This window comes from Nelumbo lutea, chromosome 3 (assembly GCF_056320005.1).
Source record: "Nelumbo lutea isolate HS-2025 chromosome 3, American lotus-T2T, whole genome shotgun sequence".
In the NCBI taxonomy this organism is placed as follows: Eukaryota; Viridiplantae; Streptophyta; class Magnoliopsida; order Proteales; family Nelumbonaceae; genus Nelumbo; species Nelumbo lutea.
Genome location: NC_142686.1, coordinates 18800 through 41815, shown reverse-complemented (window position 1 = coordinate 41815; position 23016 = coordinate 18800). Strand labels below are relative to the sequence as shown.

At 38.3% G+C, this 23016-nt stretch overlaps 1 protein-coding gene across 1 annotated transcript; it reads right to left on the bottom strand.

Annotated features, from left to right (window-relative positions):
- Positions 1-730: 730 nt before the first annotated feature.
- LOC148862230 (ankyrin repeat domain-containing protein 2B-like) lies at positions 731-22555 on the bottom strand. Its single transcript, XM_088981557.1, has 9 exons — positions 22242-22555; positions 22079-22131; positions 20827-20978; positions 17066-17275; positions 16818-16963; positions 16145-16316; positions 3055-3147; positions 1129-1268; positions 731-1049 (listed from the first exon to the last, which is right to left on the bottom strand). The coding sequence occupies exons 2-9, from the start codon at positions 22122-22124 to the stop codon at positions 950-952; spliced, it is 1059 nt and encodes a 352-aa protein (XP_088837683.1). The 5' UTR covers positions 22125-22131; positions 22242-22555; the 3' UTR covers positions 731-949.
- Between the last annotated feature and the right edge of the window lie 461 nt (positions 22556-23016).

Here is a 23016-nt window from a genome sequence, read left to right as displayed (position 1 = left end):
TCGAGAAAGCCTACAAATGCGAGCAACAACACACAAAAGGAAACAACAGTGCACACAAATTAGACAAAAGGCAACTTGTATTGCATTAATCAGTGGTAAGCACAAGCACACAGTACAGTGTCGAGGGGATCTCGTGCTTAACCTTTACACGCTTATGAGCTCACTCGACTACCTACCTCCCCTCAAAGAGTACGTTAAGCTTTTGGGGGAGTGACAAAAGGATACATCAAAATACTGTACATTCGTACTATTATTTACATAATTGCCATGGGCATACCCCCCTTACAAAAGAGTACAAGGACCCAACCCTAAACACTTAGATGGCGTGCTGATGGCGCTGAAGGAGGTTGAACCGTCACATGATGACGAACTACCTGTGGCTAACTGCCTAGTTGTCAAGAGACTGCACTTAGTTGGCATGAGGTGCCAAGTGTCATAATGTCATTAGAGGGCCAAATCCACCATCATCAAGTACTCGTGTATTTGTGGTGTGGAATTTTTGATAAGTATCTCAAAATTGTCTTTTTTATACTATTTTCGATGCTAATACTTTCAACCTAGGTTAGAAAATGGTTAAGAACATGGAACCAGGTCATTAGCTAAAATAGAACTCTCGCTAATGCTGCTAGTTGACATTGGAGAGAAGCAAAGGAAAGATTGTAATAAGAAATTCTGCAAAGCATTGTTCTCGCATCACATTAGGTAGCTATCTTACCACCCTAAGCCATCCTTCGAGAATCATAACGTTATTATTAAAATCAGGTATCAACTAAGACATCTCATAGAACACATTTCAAACCATTCCACATTAACAAAAACAAGACATAAGAAACGGTTCATGCAGCCAGGTTTCTAATCACCCTTAATTGTAGCTGTAAACAAAGAGTGACAACCAAGACAAACGGCAATGAGAAAATATATGTAGTAGACCACAATCGGTGCCCACTCATTATAGGAATGCATCCTTCTCAAGCAGCTTCAGTACTTCTTGTTGATTGTTCAGCTTGGCAACATCAATTGGTGTTTTTCCATCCAAGTTCTGAAGAGTGCTGCAGTAAAACCACCATGGGAGTGAGCAGATGTAATAACATGAGAAACCAATTTTGGGTGAGAGATGGCTTCTCTTACACAGCAGCACCATTTTCCAAGAGAATAGCTACGCACTCCTTTCTGCCATAGCCAGCAGCATAATGGAGAGCAGTGTTTTTGTTCTTATCTAAAGCATCGACTGTTGCTCCAGCCTCAAGAAGGACCTGAGCACACTTAACCTGGTGCGACAAGAGCAAACTAGACTTAATACCTTTTCATTTAAGACAACAAATATATGACATGAACTCAGAGTTAAAACATTGCCGTCAATTATTGTAGAAAACAAAATAAAAAGTTACTAAGGCCAGAACTACTACTCCATCCCCCTTAAGTTTTTGATCTGGTTATAGCTTGTGCAGTCAGCTAAATGCCTCTCCAAGAAAAACAATACCGATCCCTTTGTCAAAACTGAACCTGTAAATTTCTCTTGGGTGTTTGTAGTCAAGAGCATATAGTTGGGATAAGGCTTTGATGATGATGTTTGTCATGACCAAGGTTTTGAAATGAAGTCATAGACAAGGCAGTTGGGAGTTGGAGAGGCAATGCACGAACTTCAAGGAGGTTTGAGGGGTCTCAAAGTATATATTATATATAATATTGGCACTGAATAGAATGGAATGGCGAAACAGGATTCATGTAGCTGAACCCATATAGTAGGGACAAGGCTTAGATGCTGAGAGCGATGATATTCTTTTATAGCCAATTTACATCTTTCCATCTTTATTACAAACATATTCTTTTTAATTTAAAAGTATGCTTTTGAAAAGGTATTTTGCATTTTGTCTTATGTTTATAACCTTCTCTAATTAAATTAAATGGTTTTTGTACTTAATTATTTTCACATATACTTATTTTAAGTATATTAAGCATATTTAAGTCTTAATTTATTTTTTTGGTAAAAAAAATCTTATTAATTCAACCCATACGGTTAGGTATATTATACTTATCATGTTTTTTTATGTATGCTGAGAGCATAATTTACTTCTTTCGTAGTCAACTTATATATTTACTTCATCACATGTATATTTGTTTTAATATGAATCCCATGTTTTAGACAATTTATTTTATGCTTATAACCTTTTACTTAACTTACTAAAAAATAACCTTTTTACTTAATTTACATATATTAAAATAATTTAAAAGTTTTTTAATGAATATTTTTCATCATATATAGCTTTATTATTAGAACTACATGGCTTGCAATTGAAAATGGACAAAAAGTGTTTAACAATTTTGTTTAACTTTTAAATTTTCTATTTATACTTTTTATTTTCTGATTTGAAGAAAAATCATGGTCATCATTTTTAGTTTGTAGATTGATGGTTCCCATTGTCAGGTGTCATGGATGAACCAAAGAATGAACATGATATTCCCCCACATGTAGTACATTAAGACAGAGTAGCACATTAAGATTTATATTTAGTAAGAGAAAAGCAAAGAAACATTTTTGGTTGAAGAAAGATATTATGAGTAATTAATCATCAAACAAAAAAGATATTGAGAGATTTTTTAGTTCAAACTATCTTGTTTTATTTGTAACCATCGGAATAAAGTTTTGTTTAATTTCAGGAAGTATTATATATTAATATATCTTTTGTCATATGCCTCATCAAAATGAAGCGTGAGGGCATATGCCTTACAAAATTGAGGCATAAGCCTTTAGCCACATGCACAAGACACTGAGGCAAATCAGGCATTTTGGCTCCACCTCATCGCCTTGCCTGACAACTTGGTTGTCAGCACCAAAATCTAGTACACGGTACTATATGCATGACATGATATTAGAACTGCCCTGCTGTGCATCAAATTTGACCAGATACAAAATTGTTCCCAATTCCTTGACGAAACTCTGAAACATGCTAGGCTGAAATTGTAACCAACTAAAGCTGTTTTTTTTTTTTAAATAACTAGAGCTATTTTATTTTCAATAACCAAATTAAGTTTGTCTTCCACAAACCTTCGTACCTCACCATAACCACATGCAAAATGCAAAGCTGTCCTTCCTTCAGAATCTTGTTCATCTTTATCAGCTCCAGAAGCCAGCAAATTCTTCAAACCCTACATGAATAACTAATTATTTGAACATTTTTTACTAATGGAAACAAACTATAATTGAAATAAGCTACAAGGCTTAATCATATTAAGCTCAAGGAAAAACTGTGGTAACTCTGGCTACTGAGAAAGACTGAAATATAACAATGCATCAAATAAACCACTAATAGGTCTTGGACCAACACTTTAAGATACATTGACAGGAAATAGAAACCCTAGGCCTAAAGTAGATAAAAAAGCACTTGGATTAAGCCATTTAATAGGAGAAAAGTATTATTATCCCCTCCCCAGCAATAGTCTGAAATATCACTTTGGTTAGACATTAATTGGGTTTTGAACTGGTACTCAAAAGTCTTTGAACTGAACTCCAGAAGATGATAATAAACCAGAATTAAAAACACTTGAAATAGTAGTCCAAGTACTGAAAACAATGTCCTAATTATGCCAAAATTAATTTTACACTTTCCTACAATTACCTAGAAAAATACCATCAAAATAGATTTAGATGAGCCAAAACTTGGTGTCCAGAGACTTAAATTGGCCCCAAAATGATACCCTTGAAACCTTGAAAAATCACCTAAATTGGGCTTGATTGGGCCTTGATCCAGGCCCATGAAGGTCTGAGCCAAATTAGACCAGACCAATTCTGGGTTATTAGAGTCTGGCAAATCTGGATGTGGACTGGTTTTGATCTGGTCCGGGGCCTACGATGAATCAACTCATTGTGTCAACTCAGCCAAGTCAAGTGAACCAGGCAGATGGAATTTATATGTATACTTATTTGCTAGGCATTATATCAAACACATGCCATGCACATAAAATGCACATGGGGAGAGTGCCTACAAACTACCACATGGGCCCCTGTCACCTCTGTGGGGCAGCCATAGCATGTGCAGCAAGGTAAAAAGGGGATATTCTGGGGTGTGGTGCAAAGTAAGCTGTGAGGTATGCAAGGGTGCACCACGAGGGGGCAAGCCTGGGGGGTGGTACTGAATCAGTACAAGTCTGGTTCGTGTCAACCCCTTATGGGTAATCTTCTCTACATGGTATTTCTGTTTTCTTTCTGACTGCTTTATCATCATAAAATATAAAAGAAAAACAATTTCTACGGCTTCATAATTCAGCATCTCAGGTTGAGATTGGGAAAGTTTGTAATTTGCAAGGCTCCAACATGACTGAAACAGATAATTACATAAAACCTGAGTATAAGCCAAGGTCACTGAAACAAGTACACAATAAAATAAATAAATAGAATGGACCTGTTATAGGGCTGGAAATGGAATCCTTTTGTTCAATTTTTATTTTATTCTATTTTATTTAATTATTTTTTATTTTGAGAAGAGATTATTTTCATTAAACAAAATTTACAACCAGATGTATAAGCTATCACCCAGCCTGAAAAACCAAAAAGAAGACCCTCCCATCCAACAAGGCAAAGAAGAATCACTACTATACAATGAATCCCTATCCACCCCAGATTGTGCAAGAGCATTCGCCATGCTATTCAGCTCACGAAGGATCCACCTGAAATGGCAATTTACCCGGGACAAGATTTCCCTAATCTCATTGAAGATGTGAGAGAATCTCCAAGGACCATCACTTAGGTTCTGCATTCAACTGATTCTTTTCTTCTCCTTCCACCACCACTGAACAGATGTTCAGAGAAACCATGATCCTCAGACCAAACAAGCTCGCCAGTGGAATTATGAAACCTGTCCCCAATGCCAGCCTGATCCCTATGGCTTGACAGACTAACACAGCTGCCATTGAACTGAAGAATGTTCTCCAAAGGGGGTCTTGGGACCAGGTTAACACTGTTAGCAGCAGCCAAAGAAGAACTCGAAACCTGCCCCAAGTTTCTAAATTTCCTAAAAAGATGCATCTGAACTGCTTTGTAGCTAATACCAAGAGTTGATTCGGAAAGTGGTTCACGTTAATAATTCCTCCAAAGAGGAACTTTTGTCTTAAAAAACTCTTTTGCTATGCTCCTCCAAATACACACCACATGGCATGGATGACAGCCTGACCAAAAAGGGAGCCTCTTTTACCCAACTTACACCCCAGTCACTGATTAAGAAAATCAATCAAATAATTAGGCAGAACCCAATAAAAACTACTGTTAAAGAGGATATCAAGGAAATGTTGCAAAAGGCTGCAAGCTACCTCACTATTGATAAGAGGATAGTTGCTGGAACCTGCATCCTTCAAAAACATCACACCAAGTATAAATGCCCCTTCCTTCTCCTCAAAATCCTGTCAAAAGTATTAATACCACCAGAAGCTGCCTCCCACACAAAGAAACACTCAGAGGGACCACTAAGAGCCAATGTTTTACCTGGAGGCTGAACCATTTTTTGCCTCCAGATCACAGGACACCAATTCAACCATCTGGGTTGAACAGGTCAGACATGACATAGCAGCAAATTACAAATATATACATATACATTGTATATGTATATATATAAATGTGTATTTTATCAATAAGATAAGGTATAATTATATTCTACATATAATATATTTATTATTTTAGATTCACTTTTTTTTTTAAAAGGTAAGGTAATTTATTAAAATAAGAACCAGTACAAAGGGGCCTAGGCCATTAGAGGCTGCCTAGAGCCACCACAAATTACAGATACAACCAGTTCTGAGATCTAAACAACAGACTCAAATTCTGATTTTTAAACAACTCCGATGCCGACACCCAGGACAGAAGTTTACCCACAGCTTTCTGCACCATTTCCTCTGAAGGTTTAGCTTTGCCCTGAAAAATTCTGTTATTTCTTTCAATCCAGATAGTCCAAAGCACAGCAGCCGGTATAGTCTTCCGAACCAAGATACCTTTCTTGCTGAGACCCTCAATCTGCCAATAAAACAGCAGATCCTTGACAAAAATTGGCATTACCCAGCTGATTTCCAAAGTTTGGAGAAAATGCCTCCAAATATAATTCGAGACTGGGCAATGTAAGGCCAGATGTTCAGTAGTTTCTACTACCCCACCACATAAGCCACATGACATGTCCGAAATCTGAATGCCACGTTTCACTAGATTAACTTTGGATAGACATTTATTTAAAGCTATTGTCCAAAGCAAAAACTTCACTTTAGGAGGACTTTATGAGCTCCAAATCTGCCTAGCTGGAAAGTTTTCCTGACCTGAACTTATCAACTTACTGAACATAGACTTAACAGAAAACATGCCATTGGCTTCCCATTTCCATCTTCAAGCATCCTCCATGTTTGGGTCAATCCTCTGGTTCTGGAGCAGGCCCAACAGAATTGCATACTCTTCAAATTTCCCAGTCAAAGAGGCGCTTCCTACAAGTTAGGTTCCAACTGAAAGAGCTACCATCCACATTGAAATTCTCAGCCACCGAGGAGTCCTGATTTACAGAAATTTGATACAAGAGAGGAAAGGCATCTTTCAGACACACTTCAGAACACCAAGAGTCTTTCCAAAATTTGATTATTTCCCCATTTCCCAAGCTGTAAGCGATTCCTTCCTCAAATAAACTAGCGTTCTTCGTTATACCTGTCCAAATAGAACTTATCCCTCTTGAAATAGGAGAATTGGATCTCCAATCACCCCAGTCCACTCCATATTTGTCCACAATCAGCTTTCTCCACCAAGCATTTCTTTCATTTGCAAATCTCCAAAGCCATTTACACAGGAGGGCAGAATTGAATTTCTTCAATTTTCTTATTCCCAACCCTCCAACTTCCTTAGGAAGACACACTTGATCCCAGTTTACAACATGAACCTTCTACTCCTCCCAACCTCTCCAGAGAAAGTTTTTATGTAGTTGTTCCACTCTGTTAGCCACTTTGGAAGAAATAGGAAATAGGGAAAGGTGGTAAGTAGGTAAATTAGAAAGAATACTCTTAATCAAAATCACTCTCCCCCCAAAAGAAAGGTATTTAGCCTTCCAAGAAGCCAATTTCTTCTCCATTCTTTCAACCACTGGATTCCAAATCTGAGAGGAAGTATATTTAGCTCCAAGAGGGAGCCCCAAGTACTTGACCAGAAGATGGGCAGTTTGACAAGCCATAACTTATGCACAAACTTCTAGATTTGTAACAAGACCTATAGAGATAATCTGATATTTACTCAAATTAACCTTAAGGCCAGACACCACCTCAAACCAACTCAAAATCCCAAGCACCACCTCCAGTTGATTAGGAGAAGCATCAACAAAGCATAAGGTGTCATCAGCAAATTGAAGAATATTGACTTTTTCTTTTCTCGGAGCAATTGCAAAGCCCTCTCAAAGCCCATTCTCAGCAGCCTTCTTGCTAAAGAGAGAAAATTTCCATGACACAAATTAAGATGAAGAGTAGGGGAGAGAGAGGGTCACCTTGCCTCAAACCTCTTGAGCTTTCAAAATACCCCGTCGTTTGCCCGTTAATTAAGATGGAGAACTTGGGAGTCTTAACACAAACTCTGATCCAGTTTCTCCAAAGCTGCCCAAAATTCATTTTCTCCAAAACCAGATCCAAGCAGTGCCAGTTAACATGACCATAAACTTTTTCAATATCCAGTTTACACAGAACATCTAGGGTCCCCTCTCTTCTTCTAGACTCCAACAGTTCATTAGCAATGAGAACAAAGTCAACCATCTGTCAACCCGGGACAAAAGCACTTTGGTTACAAGAGATAACACTGCCTAACACACACTTCATTCTTTCAGCCAAAACCTTAGCCAAGATTTTGTAGAAACTATGCAAGAGACCAATGGGCCTCTAAAGTCCTTTATATTGACAACCCCCTCAATTTTTGGAATAAGAGTGATGAAAGTTGCATTCAGACTTCTCAGAAAGGAGGCATTAGTGTGAAATGCCTGAAACACCTACATCAGATCACTCCTCACAATATCCCAACATTTTAAATAGAATAGATTAGAGAACCCATCAGGACCCGGTGATTTATCATTTTCTAGCTTCTTTACTGCACCCTTAATTTCCTCTTCTGAGAATGGTCTCTCTAGCCAGATTTTCTGCTCTTCATTTAACTTATTAAATTGGAGCTCGGAGGGAAAAGGTCTCTGAGCCCACTTCTCTTTATAAAGGTTCTTATAGAAAGTAGCTACAGATTTGACTTCAGAACTAGACTCACCACACCTGTCCTCCCACACCAGCTTGCTGATTGAAGAGAACCTAGCACAAGCATTTGCCATTTTGTGAAAGAACTTTGTATTTTTATCCCCCTCTTTGAGCCAAATGGATTTAGCTCTGTCTCCACTTCCTCTCTCCCTCAACTGCCATCTTATCATATCTGATTTTTGCAATTGACCTCTCAAGTCTCAGAACTTCAGACAAGGGACCCGCCTCTTCAGCTCTATCTACAATGGTGCTCAACAAAGCCTTCTTATCAGTAACCCACTGCATATTCTTCTCCTTACTCCAAATTTTTAGTTTACCCTTGACAGCCTTTAATTTTGATGCCATAACGAAAGAACTAGAGCCCTCCACTTGCAACTCATTCCACACACAGATGATTAAGGGGATAAGATTTTCCTCCTCAAACCAAGAATTTTCAAACTTAAACGGGGATTTGACTCTCACGGAGACCACAAACAAGCTGAATAGGGCTATGGTCGGACATCGATCTAGGAAGGGTAAGCTATCTGAAATCAAGAAAGAATTCATCCCAGTTTGAAGAAACCAAGAATTTGTCCAGCCTAACCAAGGTCAGGACAGATTGGTTATAAGTGAATCTATTACCCTGAATTGGGACGTCCATTAATTCCATACTGTTTATGAAGTCAGCAAACATGTTCATCAAACCAATTCTTCTACCCCCTGTATTCCTCTCATCCACCGAAATAGTTGCATTAAAATCACCCCCAATTACCCAAGGACAATTCTGAGGGTTTCTCAAATCTGATAATTCCACCCAAAAAGCCACCCGAAAGTTAGAATCAACAGGACCATAAATGTTCGTGACTTGAATAAGTTTTCCATCTTGTAGTTTCAGTCTCAGAGTGATTGAGAAATTACCAAATTTGCAAGAAACCAAAGAACAGAAAGTGGGGTCCCAAAGGCTCACAATTCCACCAGCACTCCCCAAGGCAGCCAAGGCCTTCCATCTGACCTGACCCTCCCCCCAAGCACTTCAAATTGTAGTAGCATCAACCCACTCCAGCTTAGTTTCTTGGAGCAAGAAAATCTTAGACTTCGATTGCTTTAAAGAACCACATACCATCATCCTCCTCCTTCCTGACCCCAGCCCTCTAACATTCCAGGAAAGAATTCACTTCCATAAGAAAAAACTAAAGAAAAGGACCCACACCTCACATCTTCTTAGACCCCCTTGCAGTCCCTTCACTGCTCCCCGCCTTATCATTCAGACCCCAAGTTAATCTCATCGTTTCTCTGCTTCTCTTTGTTTTTAATCCCCCCTTTTTTGCCGCCAATTTTCCCCTCTCCATAAGCACTCTTTGTTCAATTCCTTCCAAGAACTTAATAGTATCAGCTTCCATCCCCTCCATCGAAATTCCCAAGAAAGTCCCCAGCCCCAGAAGTTTCGATGTCACCCAAGAAGATTGATTAGTTTCAGACTTACTGTCCTTGCCTACCTCCGCGGTTGATGAACTCGCTTTCCCCTTGTTTCCTAACAAGACTTCTCCATTGCTTCTCCTCATTTGCTTGGGGCTTACACCACTATTTCCCAACTCTTTGGATTGATCAAGACAATTTCCCACATTCCCACTATGAACCTCATTACCCACCACCGCAATAGGGGTCGCCACCAACGGAGTCTCTTCCACTGGCACCAAAGGCAGCTCTTGACTTTGTTGCCACCTATTGTCCATCTCCAACGCACTTTTTGAAGAAGACCAAACTTTTTGAGATGAAGTAGCAGCCTGACTCAGATCACCCATCACCATATTATCAAGGTTAGGAATGTGGGCTAGAGGAGAACCATCACTTGGATTCAACTGCTGTTTGGATGGCAGACTAGCCCAAGTCGGTTCCAACCAAACCAGACTATAATTTGTTTATCTACTAGTGAGCCACCGAGGCTCACTAAAAAACTTTTTACCTTCAAGTTTCTTTGCCAATTGAGTAGAGCGGGTAAACAGGGACTTAAATCTAGCTTGACCCGGATCCAGTACCTAAGTCCAAATCTGAATCTCCTCATCTTCCTTGGAATCCGATCCGGCCCCTTGTCAAGCCTCCCTCCCCTTAAACCTCGAGACCTCCACGTCTGACTCCGCGTGAGAGTTTTTAAATCCTCCACCCTCAGAAAATCCCCACTTCTTCCCTTCATTAATTCGGGCGTGACAAGATTCAAAGCACTCAGCCTGAGGACAATCCTGGTCATCCAGCGGAACTACTTGTGGACGGATCAGATTGATCCCACGACCATCTTCTTCCCCTCCGTCAACCTCTGGCGAGCTACTCAATGACCTTTTATGGAACTCTTGCGGTCGTGAGCTTTCTCCCTCGTCTTCTAAGACCACAGTGTTAGAGATTTCCTAGCTCCTTCCCTGCAATCGAAACTGACTATTCTCATGAATCTCCTATGTCCAACTTCGGACCGTCAGCAGCGGCTCAGGCCAAATACAGACTCCACCACAACAACCTCCACTTTTTCAGAAATTTTCCCAAACCTTTTCACCTTCATTCAAACCCACTCACAGGTCAAAAGCTCCTCAGGGGAGTCATTGGTTTCCACGAAACCACCGCAAGCATCCCCTATGTTCTTGATCACACTCAGGCACCACAGTATCAGAGGAAGACCATACACCCTCACCCAGATGGTTTTTGAACGGTCTGAATCTTCACTTGATTCCGAATAGAAGCAGCCAGCGCTTGCACCCCACTAGTCCAGGAGGAGATGATTTCTCCCCATTTACCATGGACCCTACTTAAGGATCCAAGTCGCCGTTGATCTCGAAGAGAATATGAAAACCCGCCCTCCACTGAAATCTTCCCACCAAGCAATCTCTCAGGAATCTCCTTCTGGCCTCTACGCCTTGTGTAAATATCATTTGTCAGTCCACCTTCTTGATTTCAGACTACCCAAAATTCGGCCAAACTCCAATCATAACCTCCTTACAGTAAGAGAAGTTCGGTCTCCTCCTCTCCCTCTTTCTCTACACCCTTGTACCAATTCCTAGCTTCCCATCTCCTTCCACCTCTCTGATCTTTCCGAAGTGATCTACCTCGAAACATCTTCACCCCGAGCACTTAGATTTTCATTTTTATTTGAAAAGATTATCAAAATTGGGACTTGAGGCCAAAAAAGGGGGCTTTTGGCTAAAATAGTGGGTTTGGCACCTTGCCACGCATAGACCTTGAAAAGTTACCAAAAATCAAAAGAAGGATCACCCTAATCAGACATCCGAACACAAAGTTATAGTCTCTGAAAGTTTGTATATACATTTATTGTGCAACATGCGACCCAATGACTAGGTCGAACAGGTCAAAAGTTTAACCACTTGGCGGTTTTTGACGAAGTCAACAATTTTTTAAGGATTTTTGGGTTTTATGAGAACCAGACCCACGAAACAGGATTCATGTAGTCAATCAAATACAGTTTTTTTATCAGTAAAGAAGGATAAATTTAATTAAATTGAAAAACATATTACAGCCAGAAGAACACAGACACAACAATCAAAAAGAATTACAAAATTGTCCAGAATAGATTTTGTCGGTACACTCCTTGTTTTGCTAGCGAGTCAGCCATCCCATTTGCAGTCCTTATGATCCAAGTGAAAGTGGCATTGAGCTCCCTTGCTAAACTTTCAATATCTCACAAGGAATGTCTATAAATCCAGTGAGTGCTACCTTTGAAATTGGACCAAGAAATCACCGGTTTTGAATCTCCTTCAACCTCCAAGTGTTTAAAATCTGCTTGTTTTGCTAGTTTTAACCCCTATAAAAGAGCATGAATCTCAGCCTTTATGGAGTCTCTAACCCCTATAGGCCCTGAATACATAGCCAGAACTTTGCTGAATCTCTGAATACACCCCCTATACCTGCCAATCCCGAATTCCCTATGGAACTGCCATCAAAATTCAACTTTAACTTATTTGCAGCCGGGGGTTTCCATTCCATCACCATCTTTTCTTTCTTCTTAGTTGAAAATGCCACTTCTTTCCAAGCCCGCAAGTTATCAGCCATAGAGAAGCTTTGAAACAGCTCGAGTGTTTTTACCCAAAGAGCAACTTTTAACTAGTGCTATGCATCGAAAGTGGCATAAGGCATAAGGCATAAAAGATTTTTATTAAAAACAAAGAAAAATGATATCCTCCTTCCTCTTCTTCTTCCTCCCCTTCCTCCTCCTCATCCCCCTCCTCTTAAGGAGCCTTATGCCTCCTTGTGTTTGGGAGGCTTATGCCTCTTACGTTCTGAACTACGCCTCATAACTCTAGGTAGTGGAACGCTTCACGTCACGCCTCCGTGTTTTAAAACATTGCATACAAATTATTTTAACACATTACTCATTGTATAAAATATCAAAATCTTCCTGTGAATTTTACTAATGGTATATATCAAATCGCAATTTGGATAAATATCTTGTTCAAAACCAGTCAGTTTGCAGCCCTAAAGACCAACCACATACCAGGTGCGTAGGTTTTCTCTCTCCCCAATCTCCCTCCCTCCCTCCCCCTCTCTCTCTAATCAGTATAGAACTCTTAGCATATCCTAACAAATCAAGGAATAGAGGAGTTACATTAGAATTACACCTTTTTAAGCACTCTTAAACCCATCACAAAACTTGAACCTGATCAGAATTAATTAACACAAATCAAAATAGAAATAATTCCATATCATTTTAAGACCACATTCGAGTAATTCTAACACCATCCTCCACTATATCCTCTACAAGTGATTCTTACTCTTCTAATTTAGCATTTTCTGTTGTTTGTCATACCACCTATATTTCTCATCCACCACTGATTGCCCACAGGTATTCTTTTGTCCATAGTTCCACGTATGTTACTCTTGATCCTACAGATATTACAAGCACCATTTTTTATCAGTATTACAAGCACTATTTTTCATTGATAACAGATCAATTTTATTAATTATGGAAAAAGAACAATGAAGCATGCCCAGAACCCCTTATTCACAGAGTTAGGCTAGCTCCCTGTTACCTACCCTCTATATTCCTTCCCTTTTACATAATCCAATTTGAACCCTAGGAGAACCTACTGCAAAACAAATGGTATTTATATACTCCTCTATTCAAAGCATTAACTAAACTATTTGTTGATCTCTAAATCCAAGTGAATATCATCTTTAGTTGCCCCACCAAATATCTCACTTTCCTTACCATGTGTCTATATGGTTAAAATGCTAGACAATCATTTTTGGGCCCATACTTGAGTATCCTTCCACCATAATATCTTATGCCTTAAGGTAATATCAATAGTTCTTCCCTTGTAGAATCCCCATAGCTAATAGGTCCTGAAAATTCCCCCAATGCTCAACTCTCCATGAATGCCCAAGCTACAGCCATCAAAGTTTAGTTTGAGAACATTAAGTGGAGGGGGTACAGTTTAAGATTGCGATGTATGATATAGGACAAGGTAGGGATCCCACAATCAGATCTACTGGCAGGTTTTGTGGAGTAAAGGTGGGGGACTTTGGGTGATGAAGTAAAAGATACATCACTTAGAAGAAGAAATAGGTCAGAGAGGGGAAAAAAGAGAAAAGTTCCCAGCAACAAGCAGAATTTACTAAACCAAACCAAACTTTGTTTCATCAAATAAACTCTTCAATTGCAAGACAAATCCATAAGAAACCCATAGGGACACTTAAATAAGGACTCTTAACTCCTAAAGAGCTACAATAACACATTACTAACCCCATAAACTCATGATTGAACCAGTTGACCCCAATGATTCTGGGTTCATTTCATCCTCGAACTTCTCACTTGCAACAAAAAAGAAGACTTAGTGAACAACCTAATAACCTGGCCAATTGAACCACTGAACCGTTTGATCCAGTCAGCAGGTCACAGGTCAGACATTTATTCTCTTTTTCTTCTATATCTTTTGTGTATTTTTACCTATTTTCATCATTAATTATTATAATTCCCATTTATCATACTTCTGTTTAACATCATTAATAATATAATATCATGCCAAATTTATTTTGCAAATTTTCTATTTTCTGTATTTTTACCTTTGGCTGCTTCTTATTAGGGTATGGTAAGAATCGAAGGAGAAAATAAAGGTAAGAATGTAAATTTTGGGGAAGAAGAGGAAGAGATGTAAGAGGGGTAGATGCACCAAGAAGGGGAGGAAAGGAGGATAGGTAGTTAAAGAAGATGAAGTCAGGAGTACAGAAGTTTGCAACCCAGAGGAGGAGGGTAATGTCACAATGAGGAGCCTTTCTGATGCTAGCAATAATGTTTTAAGAATAGATGTCCAAGTAGGCAGATTTGGAGTGGACTTAGGTCAACGAAGGAGACAGGTGAGCACAGAAGGGGATGAAGCTGTTTCAGAGATGGTGAAGAAAGCCAGAGATTCAAGTAGGGTCCAAATTGTTCATGTTTCAAAAGTTTTTTCAAGATTAAAGGATGGCTTGATTGGTACTGGTCCTACAAACAAGAGGTCCTAGGGTCAGAGGCCTGAAGAAGAAGCTTGATGAGAATTGGGGTGCAGAGTCTCAAGGTATAGACAAGGAGGATCTACAACCATGTTCAGTTCCTGTGGATGGTGTGTGACCAGATTGCAGTCAGAAGAAAAGGAAGCTGAGGTTGATCAAGATCGTAAGACAATTCTAATTGACTTTGCATCTGCCAGGGTGGAAGATAAAGGAGGCATGGTAGAGATTGAGAGTTTGGCAGAGAGGGATGTTAGGGTTGGATAGAGTTTAGGCCCTTTTTTTTCGTGGAAAGGAGTTTGAGGATGGCTTTCGAAGCATTTGAAAGAAGAAAAACAGAAGAGAGTCTCAAGAAGACTGTTGGCGGTGAAGGTGGAGAGGTGTGGAATGAGGATGGGGACGGGCAAGACAAAGCTTTTGAAGTGGAAGATTAAGATTTTGGGGCCTTCTATTGTTTTTGTTTTGTTATCACTTGTCTGCTTTGTTGTTCTGTTGTTGGGGTGTTATCTTAACACCTGGTTGTTACACCAAATAATGGCAACTGGGACAGGTAGATCTTCAGAGCTGGTGAGATGCTTGCAGAAAGAAGTGACTAAACTTACTAAACGTAAATTAATTTAAAAACACCAGAACATACTAAAAATAGCAAGTCCATAAGTTGCCATAAATACCAACTTTTTAATAACAGTAAATTTGTAGAGAACTTAGAACCCTATTCTTGAAACACTTAGAACTAGAAAATTAATTAAAAAAAGTAACTCAAAAGTATTTTTCTGACAACTGGCGGAATAAATTTCATTAAAAACTCAAAAATATCAATATCCTTATCACCCAAAAATTCTGAAATTAGTGTTAGGAATTAAAATAAAAAAGATTTACTTCATGGATTCATTGCTTCTGTATATGCATCAATGTGTCTTGTTGAAGATACCTATGGATTCATTTCTTCTGTATATAATCCACCAAAATGGTGCAAAGAAGCCATGAACACCAAGATGTAGACCATATAGAAAATGATATGTCAGAATCAGATTCCCATCCAAAAACATATCTTTGGTACATTGGTATGGAGTAAATGGGTTTTCTCTGTGGTGAAGTTCTCTAATAGGAAAATGATACCATAAAGCCCACTTAGTATCTCATGTATATAAATGAGAGTATTGAACAGCCTTGACAGTTATCACTGAAGTGAAGCTGGACCTCTCCAAGGACCATAGATAGTTGAGTAAGTCTTTCAGTGGAGCTACCTACAAAGGACCAAAGCCTTCTCTTAGGCTTTGAACTCTTTGGAGATGAACCAAAGCCTTCTCTTAGGCCAAGCCTGAGTTGTAGGGGCAGTTGAAAATCAATACAATAGCTTACCAACCAAGGGACTTCATTCAAAATAAGTGAACTGACCAACAAAAACCAAACCAAGTTAAAACAGGTTATGAGTGTGAAGTACCTCAACATCACCGATACTGGCAGTGTGATGCACACTTGACTCATCCTCATTCCCAGTTTCTTCTTCCCCTTCATCTGGTCCAGAAAGAACAGCTGAAGTAGCAGCTTCTCCCGGAACCGCAAGACCCATGGCTTGGCCTAGCTTTTGTAATACAACAGGATCATTCCAGTACCTAGAATGGGGGGAAACCAAAATCAGATCGATGCAAAGAAGGAAAAGAAGAATAAGGAACAAGATTCTCTTGGAAAGGATATTAACTGATAAACTACGGGCTTAACAATTAAGCATGTTTGCAAGACCCATACAGGGGCTGTTTGATGATAGCTGAAGTGGCCAAACTGAAAAACACATTGCTTTGTCTTTAGTACATAAGGTTTTAAGGAGGCCATGTGCTCCTTAATGGCTTATGCTGAATTTGGGCAGATTACTTTACCTTCAAACATTTGATTATTTGTCCATTAAAAGACAAAGCTATAAGTTGTTCAGTTCAGAACATTGAATTGTTATCTAACAGCACCTTATGTAATTAACTCCATTGGCTGAACATATGGCAGAATTAAGATATAAATGCCATGTCAGCTACCTAACATATCATTACTTTTTGACATGGCAGGAACTATCTGCCATTAGGAACTACATATAAAACAAGTTCTTTCTATCTCTATTCCGTAACTTCATCATTGCAGCTGGACCACCACTCTCAATCTCCTCTAGAATAGGCTTCAATGATGGGTCTTCTTTGATGCGTGACATTCGCTCTTCAAGATCCTTATGTGACGGATTTACTAAATTCTCCAGCATGCCAGACATAGATGGATCCTGACAAAACATATTGAAGAAATTCCATCTTATTCAATGCCATCCTTTCAAATGGGCATTCTCATATAAAAAGGATTTGCCAAACCATGCAAAACCAAATACCTGCATTAAAGCATTACCAAGTCGCTCAGCCATAGTCATGAACTGCGGATTTTGCATAACCTGTTGCATGGTAGAGTAATACTGCTGTGTGTCAAAGTCAGGAATACCATCATCGCTAGTGCCACGAACACTCTTCTGGAGCTGCTCAGCCATTTGAGTGAATGCAGGATCTTTTGCTATTTGTTCAGCTAATTCTTTTATGACTGGATCCTGCATTGATAACATCACATAGGAAATAAAACGAGGAACTTATAATATAAGCAAAGCTATGCAAAGTTAAACAAATACAATTTAGAATAGAGACGCTAATTTACTATAACAGAAGTATATAAGTTGAAGGGGTGTTTGCATGCTGCATGGAAATACATAAAATAACTCCAAGCCATATAATATAAAGAATGAATATCAAAGAAGTTTACAATAAAGAATGACTATAACTTTTTTTATGAATAAAGTTAAAATTTTATTGATAAAAAAAATAATAAGCAACAGTTACAAGCATCCCAAGGAGAGGCACGAGATGCAGCCTCACACTTAAAGAAAAGGCAACAAGAGATTTATAACTGTGCCCAAAACAACTGATCCCTCATTACCCCTTGCTTGGATAAAGAATCAGCAAAACAATTAGCTTCCCTCCCCACCCATTGTATAACAGATTCATATGTTGTGTTAGGCATTTGAACTTCTTCATTTCATCTCTATGGTACCATATCATTAAATCGGATTCTTTATCCAGCCCACCACCACCTTAGAGTCACCTTCTAGCACCAAGTTTTCAACATTCATCTCTTTTGCTATCTGGACTCCTTACAATACTGCATATAACTCAGCCATAGTTGTCAAGGCGACGCCTAGGCGACAAGGCGCCCTTGGAGGCTCGCCTCTCCCAGTCGCCTAGCAATTTTGTGCAGTGGGTTATAAAATACTTTTATATTTTATATTTTTTGACATTATAATTATAAAATAGACATTATTAAACTAGAATATTCATTTTATGTGTTTATATACTAATTTCTTTTTATTATTTTCTTATTTTCTTAGGGTTTAATCAATGCAACATTGCTAACTGCTGTATTGAACCCATGGTTCACAGTATTGATACACCTTTGTGTATTGGCAGAGGTGTATCGGTACTTATAATGATACTCCCCCTATTTTTTTTATTTCTTTGGTTTTCAATTTCATTTAATATATATATATATATATATATATATATATATATATATTATTTAAAAAAATGTGTCCCCCAAAAACACCTGTAAACAGGTATCAAGACCCCAAAGATACAATACAATACACCCGATATGGGGCGTATCGTATCGAAATTTTGTCCTTGATTGAACCCTCAAAATTTTCAAAACCTGAACCTATAAGCAAAGGAAGAACTTAAAATTTTGTCTAATCAACACATTTTCTTCTTCCATGTCTTCTTCTTCTTCTTCCACCTTTTCTTTTCTTCTTTCCTATAACAAAAGTAGAGGTTCAGCCCCTATATTTTTTGAATTTTCTTTACTTTGTTCTTTTTCTTCTCATAAAATGTTGATTTTCTAGACTTAAACATGAAACTTATACTTTTCTTATGAAAATTATGAATAATTATTAAGGAAAGATGGTTATGGAACCTAGAGAACTACCCTAGGATACATGGTTTTACTTAAAAAAATTCATCGTCTAGGCGATGCCTAGGCGCCTCTCTCTAAACTACTGTAGCAGCCCAATACATGATTTACTTACGCTCAATTCGCGATGAAGAACTAATAAAAAATGATGGAATTTATGAAATTTGAAGAAAAATACTCCTAACTTCTCTAGAGACCAATTTGAAGAAAGGTAGTACCTCTTGAACCATTTCCCCAATATCCTCCTCCCAATCTCCTGAAAAGAGGAATCTATCAAGCTTTCTCAATATTGGTAGGCATTGCCCATTTGTCCAAGTAAATCTGCTGTGTGGAGGATCAATTAAACCCTTCCTCCTAATGAAATTGTCAAACCTTCTCATCCCCAAACTATCCCCATTTCCCCCATCATTCTCACTACATTGAAGTCACCCCCTAAACACCAAGCGCCCCCCCTAATTATTGTCTCAACCCCTCAAACTCCACCCTTGCCTCCTTCATTTGGTCCATAAACATTTCTAAGCCCCTAACTCCACTCCCCTTCCATCCTTTAAAAGTAAATTGAAATTGAAACCCTGGATCCCAACTCCACCCTCGCCCCTTCTCCAACCTTTTTAAGAACCCTTGGATCCCAAATAACCACCAGACCACCGACCCGACAAGCCCTATGCATTCACCTCCACCCATTCTCTATTACTAGAACACCAAATTTCAGCCCTGAGAAGAACCTGGGTTGCCCAAACTACATCTAGCAAAGATTAATTTGATGTAACTAGGGGCTAGGCTAGGGATCCAAGAGGAATGACTTGTTATCCTCCTAAATATGTTTTGTCAATTCACCCATGACTGATGATAAAACTTCGTGAAATCCGATCATAACTGGAAAGTCTGAAGTCCCATATAAAAATCCCTCTTCTTCTTCCTAAACTTCTCAGCATATTAATAAAAAGATTGCCTCCATGGTGATCTCCCTGGTATGAAACCAAATTAGTTCTCTAGTTTCATGCCATAACTTCTGTTCAGTTACTCCCTCCCCAAGTTTAGGTGTACATCATGAGATTAATCCCACGATTCATGTAGCATCTTCTTTGTTCACTTATCTTATTAAATAGTTTAGCCGACCAAAATAGGCTTGTCTAAATTTTAGCTTCAATCACTTTCTTTCTTACATTTATGAATTTTTATATTTTTTCCATGTTTTCTATACTTTTGCGAATTTTTAAACACATCCATTTTGCTTTCATTAAATATTGAACATCTTCATTCCACACACTAAGTTTCATTAGCACTTTGCCACTTTCCTTTAGATTTGGCATGTCTCTAATATAGCATATTCATCATATGAAATAAAATAAGTGTAACAAATGAAAGCTATTGTGCTTAATGATAGAAACAGCTAAAAATTCAAAAAATAAAGAGAAAATAAAAGAGATTTAATACCCATGACATGCTGACAGGATTAAATGGTTTGATGTTTTAACTGCATGGATCAATGGGCCATTGACTCAGCTAACAATTGTTCATGCATATAAATGGTTAAGGGGCTAAACAGACCCAGAAATCAGGCTGGTAATGAGTCAACCAATCTGACCAGCTGGGTCAATGATGGGTTGAAAACAATGAGAAAGACAGAAGAGTGTGAAATAAAGGATCAAACAAAAGAATAAAACATGTGGTAAAGATCATTTTATGGCCCCTTAAGTTGAAGTCTGGTCTTTTTTATGCCCTTTTACTTATTTATAGTTTATACAAATATAGCATGATTCAGCCGCAAATATGGAAAATACCAAGGTGAGGCACAAGGCAGTTCCCAAAAAAAAAAGCCTTATTGCCTAGGCATCACCTTGGCAACCATGTCACTAAGTAACAAAAATGATGATAACATTAAAATCCAAGGTATCCAGACTTCCATATGAGACATTTGCACCACAATAAAACAAAGACGATGTTATACTTTGATATTTGACTTAACCAACAGAAAATTAAACTGTGGTATTTTATCAGCAGCTGAACATGATATATTCAATAGAACTATGCAAAAGGGGGTAGACATTGACAACCTTTCTGCAATCGGTATATAAATCATTATCTTTTTCAAGCCAAATAACTATGGTGCAAAGGAACATTGTAGAAAAGAGAATTTACATTAAGAACATTAGACATTGCAGAAAAATCAAAAGAATCGGCAGCAATTCCAGTTGCTGGCCCAGAAGCAGCGCTTCTTTGTCCTGATTGTGGCTCAGGAATAGATGTTTCGGATTGGGAACCTTTGTTCTCTGGTGAACTTGAATTCTCTTCTGAAAAATAAAAGGAACTCATATGAGACAAAGCCACTTGATATATGCTTTTCAGGAAAACAAGAGATAAACTACATTATAACCACAATATACCAACTGTGAACTCCAAAAACAATATTGATATGCAATAGCATAAGAATTAAGAAAGAAGAAATCAACTGCATCCAGCCCTTCGAAAAACAAACAAATAGGTCTGAAAAAAAAAATCTACAGTCTTAAGATAAAGAAACTCCCATAACAGAAGTAAGACAAGTCAAAAGGCTACCTGGAAAATCCCAAGCTGCATGAAAGGAAAGCCCTCAGAGCAAAAACAGATTCATCTCAACCAAGTTTTACACCCTTAAACTATAAAAACGGTTATAAACCTAATTAGACACCATGCTCACAAATATGTTTGAAAGGACTTAAATTTAAATATGTTTTCTACTGCTACTTCATGTGCCATTTATATGTTTCCTATTGCTATTTCTCTTGAGGATAAGAAAACCCTTTTTCGGTTCTATCGCTCCGGATTCTCATTATAATCTCTTTTGGATTTTGATAGTTTATATTCCTTTCTTATCCCCCGGTGGATGTAAGCAATCTGTCAACCAAGGAAACCTTGTGCTCCTCTGTGGTTTGCTTATTTTTTAAATATTCTGCCTCTAATATTGCTGTAGTGAAGTCAATGATCATTTGTCTGCATGCCAAGTGCTACAAGAGATTGTCGCTACGCACAAGTGATATCAGAGCTTCAGGCCAGCCATCACAAAATGAAAAGAACGATACTCGTCAAAGAAAATGAAGGAAACGCTCAAACTCCATCTTTTCGTTAGTTTCAAATTTGAGGTCTAGAAAATGGCATCCATTGAAATCCCGGTTACATCGTAAGGACAAACAGGAAAACAGAAAAAGGCATATATGGATAAGTTATAAATCTTATCAAGTAAAACAATGATTACAATAGGAAGGATCGCAGTAAATTCTAGACTATAATTCTCTAGACACTCCAACGACAACGAACCCATAAATTCTATATTGTATACCTTAGAGGGAATAGGAGTAAGGGAAATTGGGGATTTGCAAATGAATTTCAGAAGCTATACAGTTAATATGCATACCCGCGCTGCAAGAAGCCGGAGCATCCTTCTGAAAATTTGACGCCATGAAGCAGCTGCGTCGATGTAAGGATAAAAAAGAAATCAGAAAAGAATACGGCACGGATCAAGCTCCTAAGGAACCAGATCCGCTCCAGGAAGCAACTTGTAATTTATAAAATAATACCTAAGAGGTTCCAAACTTGACGGTGGAATCACTATACAGATTGAAGAACAGAGAAGCACTCTACACAAGGTCAAGGAAAAGCGCCCTTCTATCCGTATAATGTTCAAAACCCTATAAACCACCGAAGCCAATAAGTGGATTAGAACTTCCGTGGGCTATCGCAATCCTCAGTTCCTCACACGGGAAATTGAATGTCTCTTCTGAAGACGCAATGACCATTTTATCCCCTAAACTTCTTTCAAGGGTTTGGATAAATTGTAGATAAGTATTCTACATTGGAGTATTCTCACTTTAGGGTCTGAACTTTGTAATGTATCACTTAGTGTTAAAAAAAGGGGTAAAATTACAAAAATCTCGATTTTCTTCACTTTCATCTTTATGTTACCTTTGGACTTAGAATACAAACCCGTGGCAGCAAAGTAAGCGTTCGAATGTGATATTGCCCCAATGGATAGACTGAGATGCTTAATATGTAGTTGCTAATTTGCATTGGAAGTCTAACCGTAGAAGAAGATGAATAATGAAAAAAAAAAAGAAAATCAAAATTTGGGCATTTTTGTAGTTTTATCCCTCATCGTAACATTTGGTTAAAGGTTTTGGACTTAAATGTATAGTTTTGAAAGCTTATGCACCAAAGTGATACATTTGAAAGCTTAGGCCTAAAGTAAAACTACCCCAAAGTGTTAGGCACCCTCTCTCTTAATTCAAGTCAAAGTTTTAGCTTATAGTTTATAATCAACGAGAATGTTTGAAATGAAATTTCACTTTTTTAACG